The sequence below is a fragment of the Pavona decussata genome, unplaced genomic scaffold, assembly GCF_977016875.1.
Source record: "Pavona decussata unplaced genomic scaffold, jaPavDecu1.1 SCAFFOLD_182, whole genome shotgun sequence".
NCBI lineage: Eukaryota > Metazoa > Cnidaria > Anthozoa > Scleractinia > Agariciidae > Pavona > Pavona decussata.
In genome coordinates, this window is record NW_028145592.1 from 483,586 (window position 1) to 496,380 (window position 12,795).

At 38.6% G+C, this 12,795-nt stretch overlaps 1 protein-coding gene across 1 annotated transcript; it reads right to left on the reverse strand.

The window, feature by feature from the left end:
- Positions 1 to 2,519: 2,519 nt before the first annotated feature.
- On the reverse strand, positions 2,520 to 12,542 carry LOC146463002 (peroxidasin homolog). Its single transcript, XM_085084941.1, has 8 exons — positions 12,332 to 12,542; positions 10,199 to 10,246; positions 8,904 to 9,516; positions 8,391 to 8,640; positions 5,979 to 6,163; positions 5,156 to 5,463; positions 4,027 to 4,592; positions 2,520 to 2,778 (listed from the first exon to the last, which is right to left on the reverse strand). Exons 2-8 carry the CDS (start codon positions 10,210 to 10,212, stop codon positions 2,732 to 2,734), a joined length of 1,983 nt encoding a protein of 660 aa, XP_084941067.1. The 5' UTR covers positions 10,213 to 10,246; positions 12,332 to 12,542; the 3' UTR covers positions 2,520 to 2,731.
- Positions 12,543 to 12,795: the final 253 nt, after the last annotated feature.

A 12,795-nucleotide genomic window follows, 5' to 3' on the forward strand; every position in this document is an offset into this window, starting at 1 on the left:
TGATCATTTTTTATCAATTTGAAGTTTTTAAACCCCATCGATGATATCTTTGTAGTTTCAGCTTCTAGTTTGAATTGCTGTTTTTATCAGTTTGTAATTTTGTCTTATATATTATATTTTTTAACCTTTTGTATATTTAATATTTATAGGACCTTTCTGAAAACCACGTTAAGTGACCGGAAGCTTCCTAATAAAAGATTATTGTTATGAATCGCTTTGACTACAATTACTTTGACGATTTTGTCCATAACTGCTCGTTCTAAAGGAGCTTGAATTTTATGAATTTTCCATCCGTATCATTGTAAGAAATCAGTACTTATTAGGCGCTCCAGATCCAAAAGAACGGGATTTTTTTGGGGGAAATATTTGCCCATAGGATTAGCTACCGTGAAGTAATTCAATGTAATACATTTCGGAACGATGTCATTAACATATTTTAGTTGAATTTACAATCGACAATTTTAATGTCTTTTATATAGTCTTTTATTAACCTTCTTCACACAATTCTTCACTTAGTTTTATTTCTCTTATCCATTTTTATGAATTGGAAGTAAGGGATCTGTAGTAAATACTGTACAAGTCTCCAGTTTTCTCCTCGTCCAAAAAGTAGCAAAGTCAGTTTTCGTCCACACTAGCATTTTCGTATCCCCTAACTTTCTTTGCTTGCTGTCGAGTTTATCTCGCATTTTTTTAAAGATTTTTTGATAGCATTTTAAAATTTTTTTATAATTATTTTTAATTTTTAAAAGTTCTTTGGAGCCTTTATTGTGCTTAGCTTTCGAAGACGTTCTCCGCCGTGGGGGACACGAACTCCCGAACGCCAGAGCGCCGTGTTTTGACCGAGCGAAACCTGAAGGTCTGGGGAAGCTGGCTGACACGAAAAATACAGTAAAAGAAAAGAAAGATAGCCTGAAATGCAGGCGTATTATTCTGGTTCAGAGCAATAGCTGCCATCTTGGCTGTTTAAAGCAAAGAAAGACTGGGGAGCAGAAGAAAGCAACTCCCTAAGATTTTGAAAATCCAACATGGCGGCTACGACTTAACGACCAACCGAGATTCTGGCTTTCGAGCGCCGCCCGAAAACGCCTACATTACAGGCTAGAAAAATGGGTATTACTAGAAGAGTCGCCACAAACGCGACAGCGTCGTAAGACGTTAGAACATTGCTTCGTCGTACCGACACTACAAGGGGCACATCCAAAGGTAAAGCTCCGGGGAGGAGGTACAAGGGACACATCCAAGGGTAAAGGCCCCGGGGAGGCGGTACAAGGGATACATCCAAGGGTAAAGCCCCGGGGAGGAGGTACAAGGGACAGATCCAAGGGTAAAGCCCCGGGAAGGAAGAACAAGGAACAAGATCTAAGGGTAAAGCCCCGAGGAGAAGGTACAAGGGATACATCCAAGGATAAAGCCCCAAGGAGGAGGTACATGCAAGGGACACATCCAAAGGTAAAGCCCCGGGGAGGAGGTACAAGGGGCACATCGAAGGGTAAAGCCCCGGGGAGGAGATACAAGGGACACATCCAATGGTAAAGCCCCGGGGAGGCCGGTACTCAAGAAAGTTTATTTTATACGGCGAGGCTACGCCCCGATGTCTAAACCCTCACCCTTTCATATACCTAGAAATATGTATCCCTTTCGCTGACATGACGAGCCAGATAACGTCTGTGTCGAAAGCCTTCCCGCCTACCTACAGTAAAAAAAAATGCATTTCTTTTCGGTGGATCTGTTCGAGGTACTTTGAAATTAAGGTCATTTTAAGTTTTCCTTACCCGTTGCTAAACTTCAGATCGTGAAATCCCTACACTTTTATAAAACCTACGACTTGAAGAACGTACCCTTTAGGGTGGAGCCTTCCCGTATAGTCCATAGAGAGCATTATCGGAGAAGGGGGGAGGGGTAAAAATTTTAAAACAAGCTGGGTTTATGGAAATGTTCAAATGTGAAGTAATATCGCGAGCACAAAATGAACAACCGTTTGTAAGGTTAGAGGTTAGTTTCTAAAGAAACTGTGGTGCTGTGTCTGTGGGGAGTAGAAACGAATCCATTCGCTCTGACGAGGGGCTAACGCTCGAAATGTCAGCACTGTCTCGAATCTCTTTGGTTACGGTGGCCAGTTTGCCTTTAGTTATCAACTTTGTTGATAAACCGAACATTCGTTTATACGCGGGGTTAGCTTCTTTGCACTCAGTTTTACTCTGTTTTGTGCTTTTTTGCTAGAAATATATCCTATAAGTTGCTGTGTTCGAACTCAAGCTGTCTAATGGTGCTGTGTCTGAATTACCACTATTTCTGAATTACCCTGCTGTGTCCTCTCAGAGTGCTGAGTCCGAAATTCCCAGAAATAAACTATCTGAAATGTGCCAAGAAATCGTCTGAAAGTTGTTTTTTTTTTCTTGCATGAAAATTATAAGTTAAAACATTTTCGTGGTTAAAGTATGTCTAAATAACTCTGCCCCGATAAATTAAACTGTAAACTCTATTTTCGTCTTGGACACTAACCATCTAGCCAGACCAAATTGCAAAGTTCAATCTTATTTTATTTTATCTTAAACAGGCGAACAAGGTACTCCAGATACCCCTTTCAGCCTCAAATTATTAAATTATTGACAGGTTGTTACAAAGACGAATAATTATCGTTCGTTATGCTCGAGAGTTTACATCATATTAATTACGCCAGAAAAAACGACTTGTCGTCTGCTAGGAGTAAACAAGCTGGTTGTCCCTGCGTCTAAATACCGACAGCACCGTCAGCACCCTCGGCTGGCTCATCAGCTCCTTTAGAAAGAAAGAGATAACATCAGGTTATTTTAACAGATTTTCACAGCGTATTCTAACTAATCAAGGCTTTCGGTAAGTGATATTTTTCTACAAAGACTTTATTCTCAGGGTAGGCCTGTGCAGCTGGTTGTACAGTAAAACCCCGCGAGCAAGAACCTTCCATTTTAAAATTTAGCCTAAACAGGTTCTGACATAAATGGTAATTAACAGAAATTTAGGCTATCTAGGTAAGTTCTTAAACAGGTTCTTATTTTCTGAAGAAAAAAATCACATTGTAGATAGTAGAATTTAGTGGTATTCGGCCTCCGTCCCCTATGCAGCAGCCAGTATTTTTCCTATCCCTTATATAAAATTTGAATAAAATGTAAATACAGAATTAAAAAATTCACATCAAAATGACTATAATAAGTAAATGTCAATTGATATATTTGCCAAAGTGCACACATTTTTTAGATTTTAGAAAGTAGTGGCCTGTTTCAAATTTTAGGGTCAACAGGCTCTTGTTTTGAGGGGGTCTAACTGATAAATTCTAGGCTAACGTACAGTTCTTACTCGTGGGGTTTTATTGTATTGTGTGTGCGCGAATGTAAAACTTAAGCTGCGCCCAAACTTGTTCTTCGCCCAAACTTGTTCTTCGCCGCCAGCTGCTTAGAGTGGTATTTAGAGGGTGACGACCTAGCTGGTAAAAACTTAAGGCCCGGTTCAAACGACGCACTTTACAATAGTGCCGGACCTATTGTTAATGAGCAAAAGCTATGTTTTTGCTAATTTGCATTAGGTTCAAGGCACGTGTAGAGTTCCAAAAAGACTTTCGATAACATAATAAGTGTTTGTTTTTTTTTGTTGTTGTTGTCGTTGTTGTTAATAGTTTAACATGTAGCAGGAAATGAATCGGATAAATATGATATTCAATTTGATTCAGTTACTTCAGTTAGCGATATCGATTGCACACCAATCAAACTAAACGATGCAAAATCACGAAAACAGAAAAGAAAAGAATATCGAGAGCAGCAGCATTCTTTTACATTTTTTTCACTGGTTTCGTTCACTGTTATTGGCTAGAGTATTAGCTTTGTTTTTGGTTTTAACACACTCACCCTAAATCCGCAGGATTAAATATAAATTTGATGCATTTCTTATCTATGAACTCTTGTGAACCTTTACCAAACAACAAATAGTAATGGAACCAATGCTTGCAAAAAGAACAACAACAAGGAAAACAAAAACAAAAAAAAAGAGTTTTACCTTCTCTAAACACGTTCAAGTTAACGAAATCCAGTTCATCGCAGAAAATTCGGGGATTGTCTCCAGCCGAATTGGTACCTTGCATAAAAGCCTTTCTCTGAATGTTGACCACATCGTTTGCATTATCACATATTATTCGTGCGATGGTGCTCTTTCGTATTTCGGCCAGCTGCTCTGGTGTAAACCCTGTCTGGTGGTCGTCTCTTTCGTACCAAAAACGGTCACCAAAGCGTAGATCTTTGAACTGCCGTTCCAGGATGCAGGTAAGGGTGAAACCCATCGTGCTGCCAGCTATTGGCCTTTCAAGCATCAAGCCAACAAACACGTCAATGTCCGTTACAGCGGGGTAGACCAGTTTGAGATTATTTATGTCCGCCTGATTGATTGTGTCCAAAATGTCAGAAAAACGAACAGCTAATGGTTTTCCACACGCCTCTCGGAACTTGACGTATCCCGGTATGCCATGCTCTCGAGCACGCTGTAGGTTTATAGCGGGAAGATCACCAACGATGCCGTCACCCGGGCCTTCGAAGATAAGTCGCTCTTTTACGGCCGGTACAAAGCGTCTTCAAGAGAAATTTTTATTAGTATATTTATATCTTATTAGCTAATGTAAATAAATTAAGGTGTTATGTACAAAATAAGGATTACACCTATAGTATTAACAGAAAACAACCACAAAAACCTGGTGATTTAAAGCTGGGGTCATTTAAAATCTCTTGAGAGTACGTTTATGACTCGAACTCAAATTCAGAACAAAATGGCCATATGTTTGCCATTTACAGTCATACCGGCGACCCAGATATTGGCTGTTAAGAAAAATGATGCTGATAATAAAATGTTGACCACCTTTCGTACCAACTGAAAGCTTTACAGGAAGTGAAGTCACCCAAATTTGATTTCATTATTTTCCTAAACCTTCAGAAAAGTGCCAAAATTGAACAAAAAGAAAGTAATTAAAACCAATAGAGGAACACTAACATGCATGAGGTAAAAACACTAAATTTTACTAAAAGAAAAGCTTCTATTTTTCTTTAAAAACTCAAGAAGTTAAATGGCTTTTGCTCAATTACTAAAAATGTTTTGGGGTTCAAAGTCGCCACGAGCAGAAGTAAAATATCTTACGTACCCATCAATTTGCTGAGCTAGCCTTCCAACCAGTCCTCTCAAGATTAATCCGTAAGGGCTATTTAACCTTCCGCCGGCTGCGATTTCTTCATAAAACAGGGCCGGGTTAAAAAAGTCTCTGGTAAGTACAGGTTCTGGTTGGTTCTGAAAAGCGACCCCTCTAGCCAGCAGTTCAAACTGGTCTCGAATCAGAGTGTGGCCAAACCTCAAAGCGGCTGTAGAGAAGACGTTAAACAATCGTAGCAACACGGTGGGGTCGTATTCTTCAAAGAATCCCTGTGTCAAGGGTAAAATACCTGCGCTTTCCCTCTGTAATAAAAAATATACATAAATAGTATGATTTATGTTTGAGGAAAACATTTTTAATTAGTAGCTCATATATTTGTACTTAATTTAAAAGGGGAAGTATCATGGGGTTTTTGACCTCTTTTGTTAAAAATGGTGAAATAAGACCTTCACTTAGCTACAAAATAATTCTAGAAACAACGAGAGGAGAGAAATCAACTCAATTCTTGACAGGAACAACCCGTACTCTGTTCTAGCGCATTTTGGAAATAAAAATACGAAAACTTGAAAAACATTAGCCTAACATTTTTCAAGTTTCAATCCATTCCGTCCTACTCTGTCTCTGGCCAGGGGCACGTATCGACAGTTTTATTGCTTTCGGGTGATAATTTATAACAAAACTAGACAATTGTTTTTTTGTTTCTGTTTTCATACAAACATTTTTGGGTTTTGAAATGACATCAAATTTGCGTGATACTTCCCCTTTAAGGACGGCGCCTCCTAGAATGCAAAACAGTTATCCAAGTCACAGGTCTTACCCGGTTTGGATCAGGAATGAGTACTGCAAGCCACTCATTGTAGGTGATGTGCTGTATCTCGGCGATGACGATTCTACGTGCCTCTTCAAACAGTCTGTCGTTAGACCATGTGGGATTCAATACGTGGAGTTCCAAGGCTATACGATTATGTTCGCGTACCCACAAAGTGTGCATTGCCATCAAAGCTAAAACAGACGGTAAATTGGCATTATAACGACCAGTCTCAAAGCATTTGGTGATAGTTATGAGAAACTAGCTTGGTGTAAGGTAAGCATTTACAGGACTAAGGGACCTAGAACCTATCTTAAACCGGGAAAACGTGATGTCGGAGGGGGGATTTGAATCTTTTTTTTATTGTTGTTGTTGAAAATGATACTAATAGTGATCAGTATCTCACTTCTCCTTACAATACAGTAAAAACCCACAAGTAAGAACCTGGATTTTAAGAACCTGTTAGGCTAAAATTTCTAACTTGAACGCCCTTTAGATAAGTACCTGTTAAGCCTTAAATCTAAATCAGGTTCTTAAACTATAAAATTGATTTTCAGGACTTAGAATAGTATTTATAAGGAAAATAAAATAAGCTCTCTGGCCTAGGAAAATGCCAACATTTTATGACACATCTTTTTGTTTTGGTGGTAATAAAGAAGACATAATTACCAGTGCACACATTATGGCATTACTATGTACATTAGACAGTACCACTAGATTCCTCAGCCACTATAATATATTTTTTTTATAAAGAAAATATGAACCTATATAGCCTGCATTTCTGTTAAGTACCATCTATTTAAAAACCTGTTAAGGCTGACTAGAAAAAGTACAGGTTCTTACTCGCGGGTTTCTACTGTATCATACTTTAACAAACCTCTAGGTCACGAGCATGGATCAACAAAGAGAAAAAAATATCTTACTGTTCAAACAAATTCTTCCAAATATTAACGAAAGAAATGTGTAGATTAATAAAGAGAATATGCATTTTGATCAGCTGGACTTTAAAAGGTTAAGCTAAGCTGCCAAAAAATTCCAGAACACCGATAAAGAAATCCACTGAACAGCCTTGACAATAAAAACTCGTGATCTGTTCTAGGGTATTTTTTGTTTGTTTGTTGCTGTTGATGTTGTTGTCGTTGTTTTTGTCATCTGTGACCAGAGACAATCAAGACAGTTTTAGTGCACCGAGGTGGTGATTTGTAACATAACTTGACCATTTCGGCCTTTTAGGTTTCTGTTAGTATAAAGACATTTTGGAGCTTTTGAAATGACACTTAATCTCCATACACTTCAATTCCTCTTTGATTAAGTCTTAGGGTGCCAAGAACACTCGAAGCACATCGTATGAACGGAGACGCCTGGCTCACTGGTAGGTTTCAGACAGGACTGACTGACACTTCTGCGCATGATGACAAAGTCCAAATTTTTACCTGCCGGTCATGACATATGCTCCTGAATATTATTTAGCCTTGCTTGTAAAAGTTCCTTCTCAGAAAAAACAGTCTGAAGTTTTGTTTACCAAAGTTTGGTAAAATATCTGCAAATAGCTGGAGAATCAGTGTGCTGAACCTTAAACAGGCAGTGGAGGAAATGGGCTTCGACCAATCCATATATGGGGTATTATTGTTCGGTCAGGATGGCCGGATATTACCCAAACAGGCCTATCTTTACTTTTTCTTTTATTTTCTTCTTGGGTTATTGTGGACCAAGACAATCAGTTAAGTTCCATAAGAACTAACAAAAAAGAACAAGTCAAATACCAAACCATCTTGACCAAAAAAAGCTTGCAATGTTCGTGCACTAAACTTGGAATGCAAGAAAACGGGCAACGGACATCCCGAGCGAGCACTGAATCCCCCACACGAAGCCAATCACAGGATTTAATTCATCTTGCCCGCTCCCGGAGCCAGTCATGCAATAAACATATCTTATTCAATGGTTTTACATATAATACGCGAGGATATTTTGCGAGTTGCGTAGTATTTTTCCGAGCCCCGAAGGGGCGAGGAAAAATACGAGCAATGAGCAAAAACCATCAAACAAGATACACTCGATTGCAAAAACGTTGACGCCTAAAAAGCATAAACCGTGAACGATGAGACTCAATGGCTTTGTGGGTATAAGTGTACTAAATATATTTTCATAACATTCTATTCTCGTGCGACGGTTGATAACCAAAATTAATTGCACGTGGTGAATCAAGTTGGCCAATAAGGGCTAATTTTTAAACACTATCCACAAATCCGTTGGGTCACATCGTTCATGGTTTATGATTTTTAGGTGTCAATGCTTTTGCAATCGAGTGTATATGTTTTAATCGAATAAATTCATCCTCCCCTTGAACCATTTGGATGAGCTTGGTTCACCATTTTTACTAAAGCAAATGCAGATCTTACGCAGTGCGGTAACTTCTCTCACCGTGATTTTCATTTACCCGAACGTCGCCAGCAACAAAGCAAGGTTTTTCTTCGGGATTAGGTGATCTACAGAAACTTTCTTCTTCTTCGTCGTCTTCAGCAGGCGGAAGTATAGATTGCCCTCCTGAGGTAATGAACGGTTCAACGAGTAGAAGTCCCAGATTTGCGTTTGGGTTACGAAGGCTTTCCGCTGTTTCTTCGTCTGAACCGTACACTTGAGATCCATCCATTAAAGGAGTGATTCCGTTCGTCTACGACATAAATGACGAATCTGCGTTAGGGGCTAACATTCTTTTTATTTATTCATAAATTCATTCATTCATTCATTCATTCATTCATTCATTCATTCATTCATTCATTCATTCATTCATTCATTCATTCATTCATTCATTCATTCATTCAATTCATGTATTTATTTATTTATTTATTTATTTATTTATTTATTTATTTATTTAGTTAGTTATTTAGTTAGTTAGTTAGTTATATATTTACTGCAAGGAGATTACATAATAACCTGTTCGCCATAAGCGTTTCTAGCGGAACGCACAAGCGGAATGCACTGTGCACTTTCATTAAAAGCCAGCCTTTGATCCGGTTCGATATCTATTCCAGTGCAACTCTCGATGTTTATAACGCATGGTGCATCGTTGATCCCACAATCCACATTCGGGGTCAATACTGTCAGGGTGACGTCATGATCAACGAACTGTCCCCAGGTCATTGTCAAATGAGTGAAATCTGGGGGTCCTCCCCTATTCGTAGTAGTATTTTGAAATACTGTGTTTGATACTTCCCTGGCGTTTGGAAGAGGTACTTCTATGCCATTTGGTGGCATAAGTGATGAGAGACGTCGAGGTCGGAAGCCTGGTTGTTCGTATTCAGTGGGTGGGTTTAGGCCTGGGAAACGTTGATGTGGTTGATTTGCTGCTCCATTGGTTATGTTACAAAGGTTGTTGCATGTGCCGTCAAATGTGCGATACCTACGCTGGAAGCACATTAACCGGACTTTGAGCTCATCACAGTTTTCCAAGCTGAGCGTGTCCAGGACTTGCTGAGCAGATGCTGCAGAGGAAGACGCTTGACGCACCTCACACACGGCAATAATCAGTAAAATACCAAGAAGAAACCTGTAAAAGTAAAACGAAGAAAATGCAACAGATGAGTACGATCCTCTTAGTCTTATTGTTTTCACTCTAAAAAATTAAAAGAAGCAATGCCACCTATTAGAAACCTTACAATAACGGTTCAGTTTTGTTAACAATAATCCTACTAGTGCACGGAAACTAGCCGTATTTATTATGTTTGACCGCATATGGCTTGGATGGAAATGAATTGCAAGTTGAAACAATTGACCAGTATTTCAAGTTCTTCCTGTGTGCTTTAGAGAAATCGCTTCAGAATGATTATAGTTTGTTCTTCCTCGAAGAATTCCCTCAGAGAATTTTATTTCCGATGTTTGTCAAATATTGGAACAGTTTTGACCAAAATGCAACAAAATCGTCGTTAAGTAATGTGTTGGTAGTCCCTCTATTGGTTTAGCTTAGTGGCTAAGTTAGCTATTGTTTTCACAACGCAGATAAAACTGCAAATGGTTTTGAACCTAGAAGTCATGTCATAAGTGCGTACATTATAATCAAGCGGGTGAGTGTAGTGTAGTCCTACTAAGGACTGTTGAGGTGACATTGACTGACCTTTCGACTACCTGAGAGGAAGTCAGGATCAGAGCGAGATGTTTGCTCCGTCGTCCAAGGGAACGTAAAACTGTAAAGGGCAATAAGTATAACAATGGAATAAAGATTTTGGCCGTACCTTATTGCCCTCATATTGCTCTTGGGTTGCCTGTAACTTTCTTTGTACCTGTGGAAATAATGGTAGGTCACTTAGTACTATCTTGAAGTCCATACCGTGTCGAATTGACCAATACAAAACTGCATAAACCATGGCTCTCTCTAGCTGCTAGGTTTGAAAAATGTTGCGGTACTTAAAGGGGCAGTATCCCCTATTTTTAGCGTCCCACTTTGATTCAGTCAGCCAAAAAATATATTTGCATCGATGGAAACGTTGAAAAATGGTTCAGTTTTGTTAAAAGTAACCTTACTAGTCCAAAGAAACTACATTTAATTATCTGCGGATGGCTAAACTGGAAATGGATTGCAACTTGAAAAAATTTTGAAGTTCTTCCTGAGTGTATTTCGGAGAAATCGCGAAAACATTGATAATAGTTTATTCTTCCTCAGAGAAATCACTTAATATTTTTCTCCCATTTACACATTAGACAAAAGGTTCTTTGTCAAATCTTTGAATAGTTTTGATTAAAATTCAGAAAAATCTCAGTACGTGACAGCACCCTTCAACTGGCAGCTCTACAGGTTGTGTTACACAGGTTGTTTTACGTGCCGCGGTAAAATGTGAAACTGCCGGCTGGAAGCACAGCACAGTCGACCTCATTTATTTATTTATTTATTTATTTATTTATTTATTTATTTATTTATTTATTTATTTATTTATTTATTTATTTATTTATTTATTATTTAACTTTATTTATACACGGGTAAAACTTTAGGACTTAATGTAAATACTAAAATTGCATTAATTATATTATTAAAATACTAATCTACTACTAAATTAAATTTAATAACAGCAAAAATAGAAATAATAACAAAGTGCCTGCTTTCCATGAATGCCGTGTGAATTAATTAACTTAATCATTATCAAAGAGGAAACCCCTACAGCGGGATTTAAAACTAGCAAGAGATTGTGCTTGCCGCAGATTGATAGGTAAGCTGTTCCACAGCAACGCACCACTGTAGCTGAAACTGTTTTTAGAAAATTGGTGCAGGGGAGTGGGACAGCTAATTTGCCCTCATAATTCCTAAGAGAATAGGTAGATATTGCACTCCGATTAGTAAACATTGATTTCAAATAATCAGGGGCGAGACCATTGAGAGATTTATAGACCATGGTGGCTGTTTTTAAATGACGTACGCGTTGAAGGTTAAGCTGGCCTTAGTACATTGAAACGTCGTGTTTTATGTCGTTAGGGACGATACTTTGAGACAAGCGATAAAAACACTTGAGAGCCGAAATTTGGCAGGCGCTCAGTCTACACTCGGATATGATTGGATTGGATTGGGTAACTTTACTTTAACACAGTAATGTTAGCAGCTGTCACCGCTGTACGAAGCTTTCAGTTTTATAAGTTCCCATGACGCAGCAAGCCTAGCAAATGGCCCAAACTCTGAACTACCATTTATTAGCAGTGGATTCGGTTGTACGAACCAGTAAGTAGTTCCCGACATCAGTAAGTGTTGTCCCGGGTTCATAAATTTATTTTCCCCACTTGAGGTCAAGGAAATAAGTCAAGTAAGTCAAGTCAGTGAGTTTTTGTCTCGCCTGGATGGAATACTACGTATTTCAAGATGTTGTAAGATGATGTGACTTTTCTGGAACCCCAATATGCCTAGGTAAAGCATGCGACTTTAAAAAACAACACGGCTATTTAAAACAGCAACGGGTCTCCATAGTTAAGATCAACACGTCTACCCCACGTCACTACGTTCCCACGTCAACCTAGGGCACAAATGCATTTCTTTTACTTTCTTTCTTTTTTTTTTAATCACTCAATCAACAATCAAGTAGACAAAGAAACGAACAACTTTTCCTTAGCTCACAACGGCTAGTACTACAGGTCTCCCAAGGACAGACATCCCAAAAATACTGGTTTAAATTGAAGTGTATAAACAATTAACAGTTTTTACGTCTTTAACAATCAAGAGGTTTGCTTAAAACTACAAATATAGAGTTTGCTTGCCTTTTGTTACAAATTCAACTTGCAAAGAATTAAAAAGAATTTGACAAACTAAACACTGGGATTTAAGAATAGTACTAGTAACCTCACACCAGCAGATTAATACCAAGAAATTCTAAGGAACTTGGCCATACCTTATCAAAGCAGTAGATAAGAACTCAAGAACAGTACAGCGCGATTGCTTGAAGTCGATCTGCAGGATCTTTTGTGTTTAGACGGAGCCTACTTGGCTGCAGTGAAAAACCTACGCACAGCTCCTTCCTTTTATACGATTCAGAAGCGCTTTGATCTTTACAAATGTGGGGGGTTAAAGTTTAAAGACGTAATTCGGTACTTAATGATCATGTTTTTATAAACAAAAGCACATTCAATTTGAAGGCTGATATTTCCACTTAATTGCGGTCGCGTGCATGGCGGTGAAGGCGACCTGAAAGCAATATTTTATTGTTTGTTTTATGACGAAAGAAGGATCATTTCTCTTTCTCGGTTCAACAGTTAACAAAGGCAAAAAGAAACCGTGAAATTACTGAAACAGAAGTCTTACACAACGTCGCGGGAGTGTGAAGGCACTCGTGTTTTCCTCTATTTAAAGAAACAA

Excerpts from the sequence above, each read along its gene's own strand:
- LOC146463002 (XM_085084941.1), bottom strand. Across the intron at positions 6,164-8,390 it reads TCGGGTAAATGAAAATCACG|CTTTGATGGCAATGCACACT; the intron begins GTGAGAGAAGTT and ends CGTCTGTTTTAG. Across the intron at positions 5,464-5,978 it reads TCATTCCTGATCCAAACCGG|AGGGAAAGCGCAGGTATTTT; the intron begins GTAAGACCTGTG and ends TTTTTATTACAG.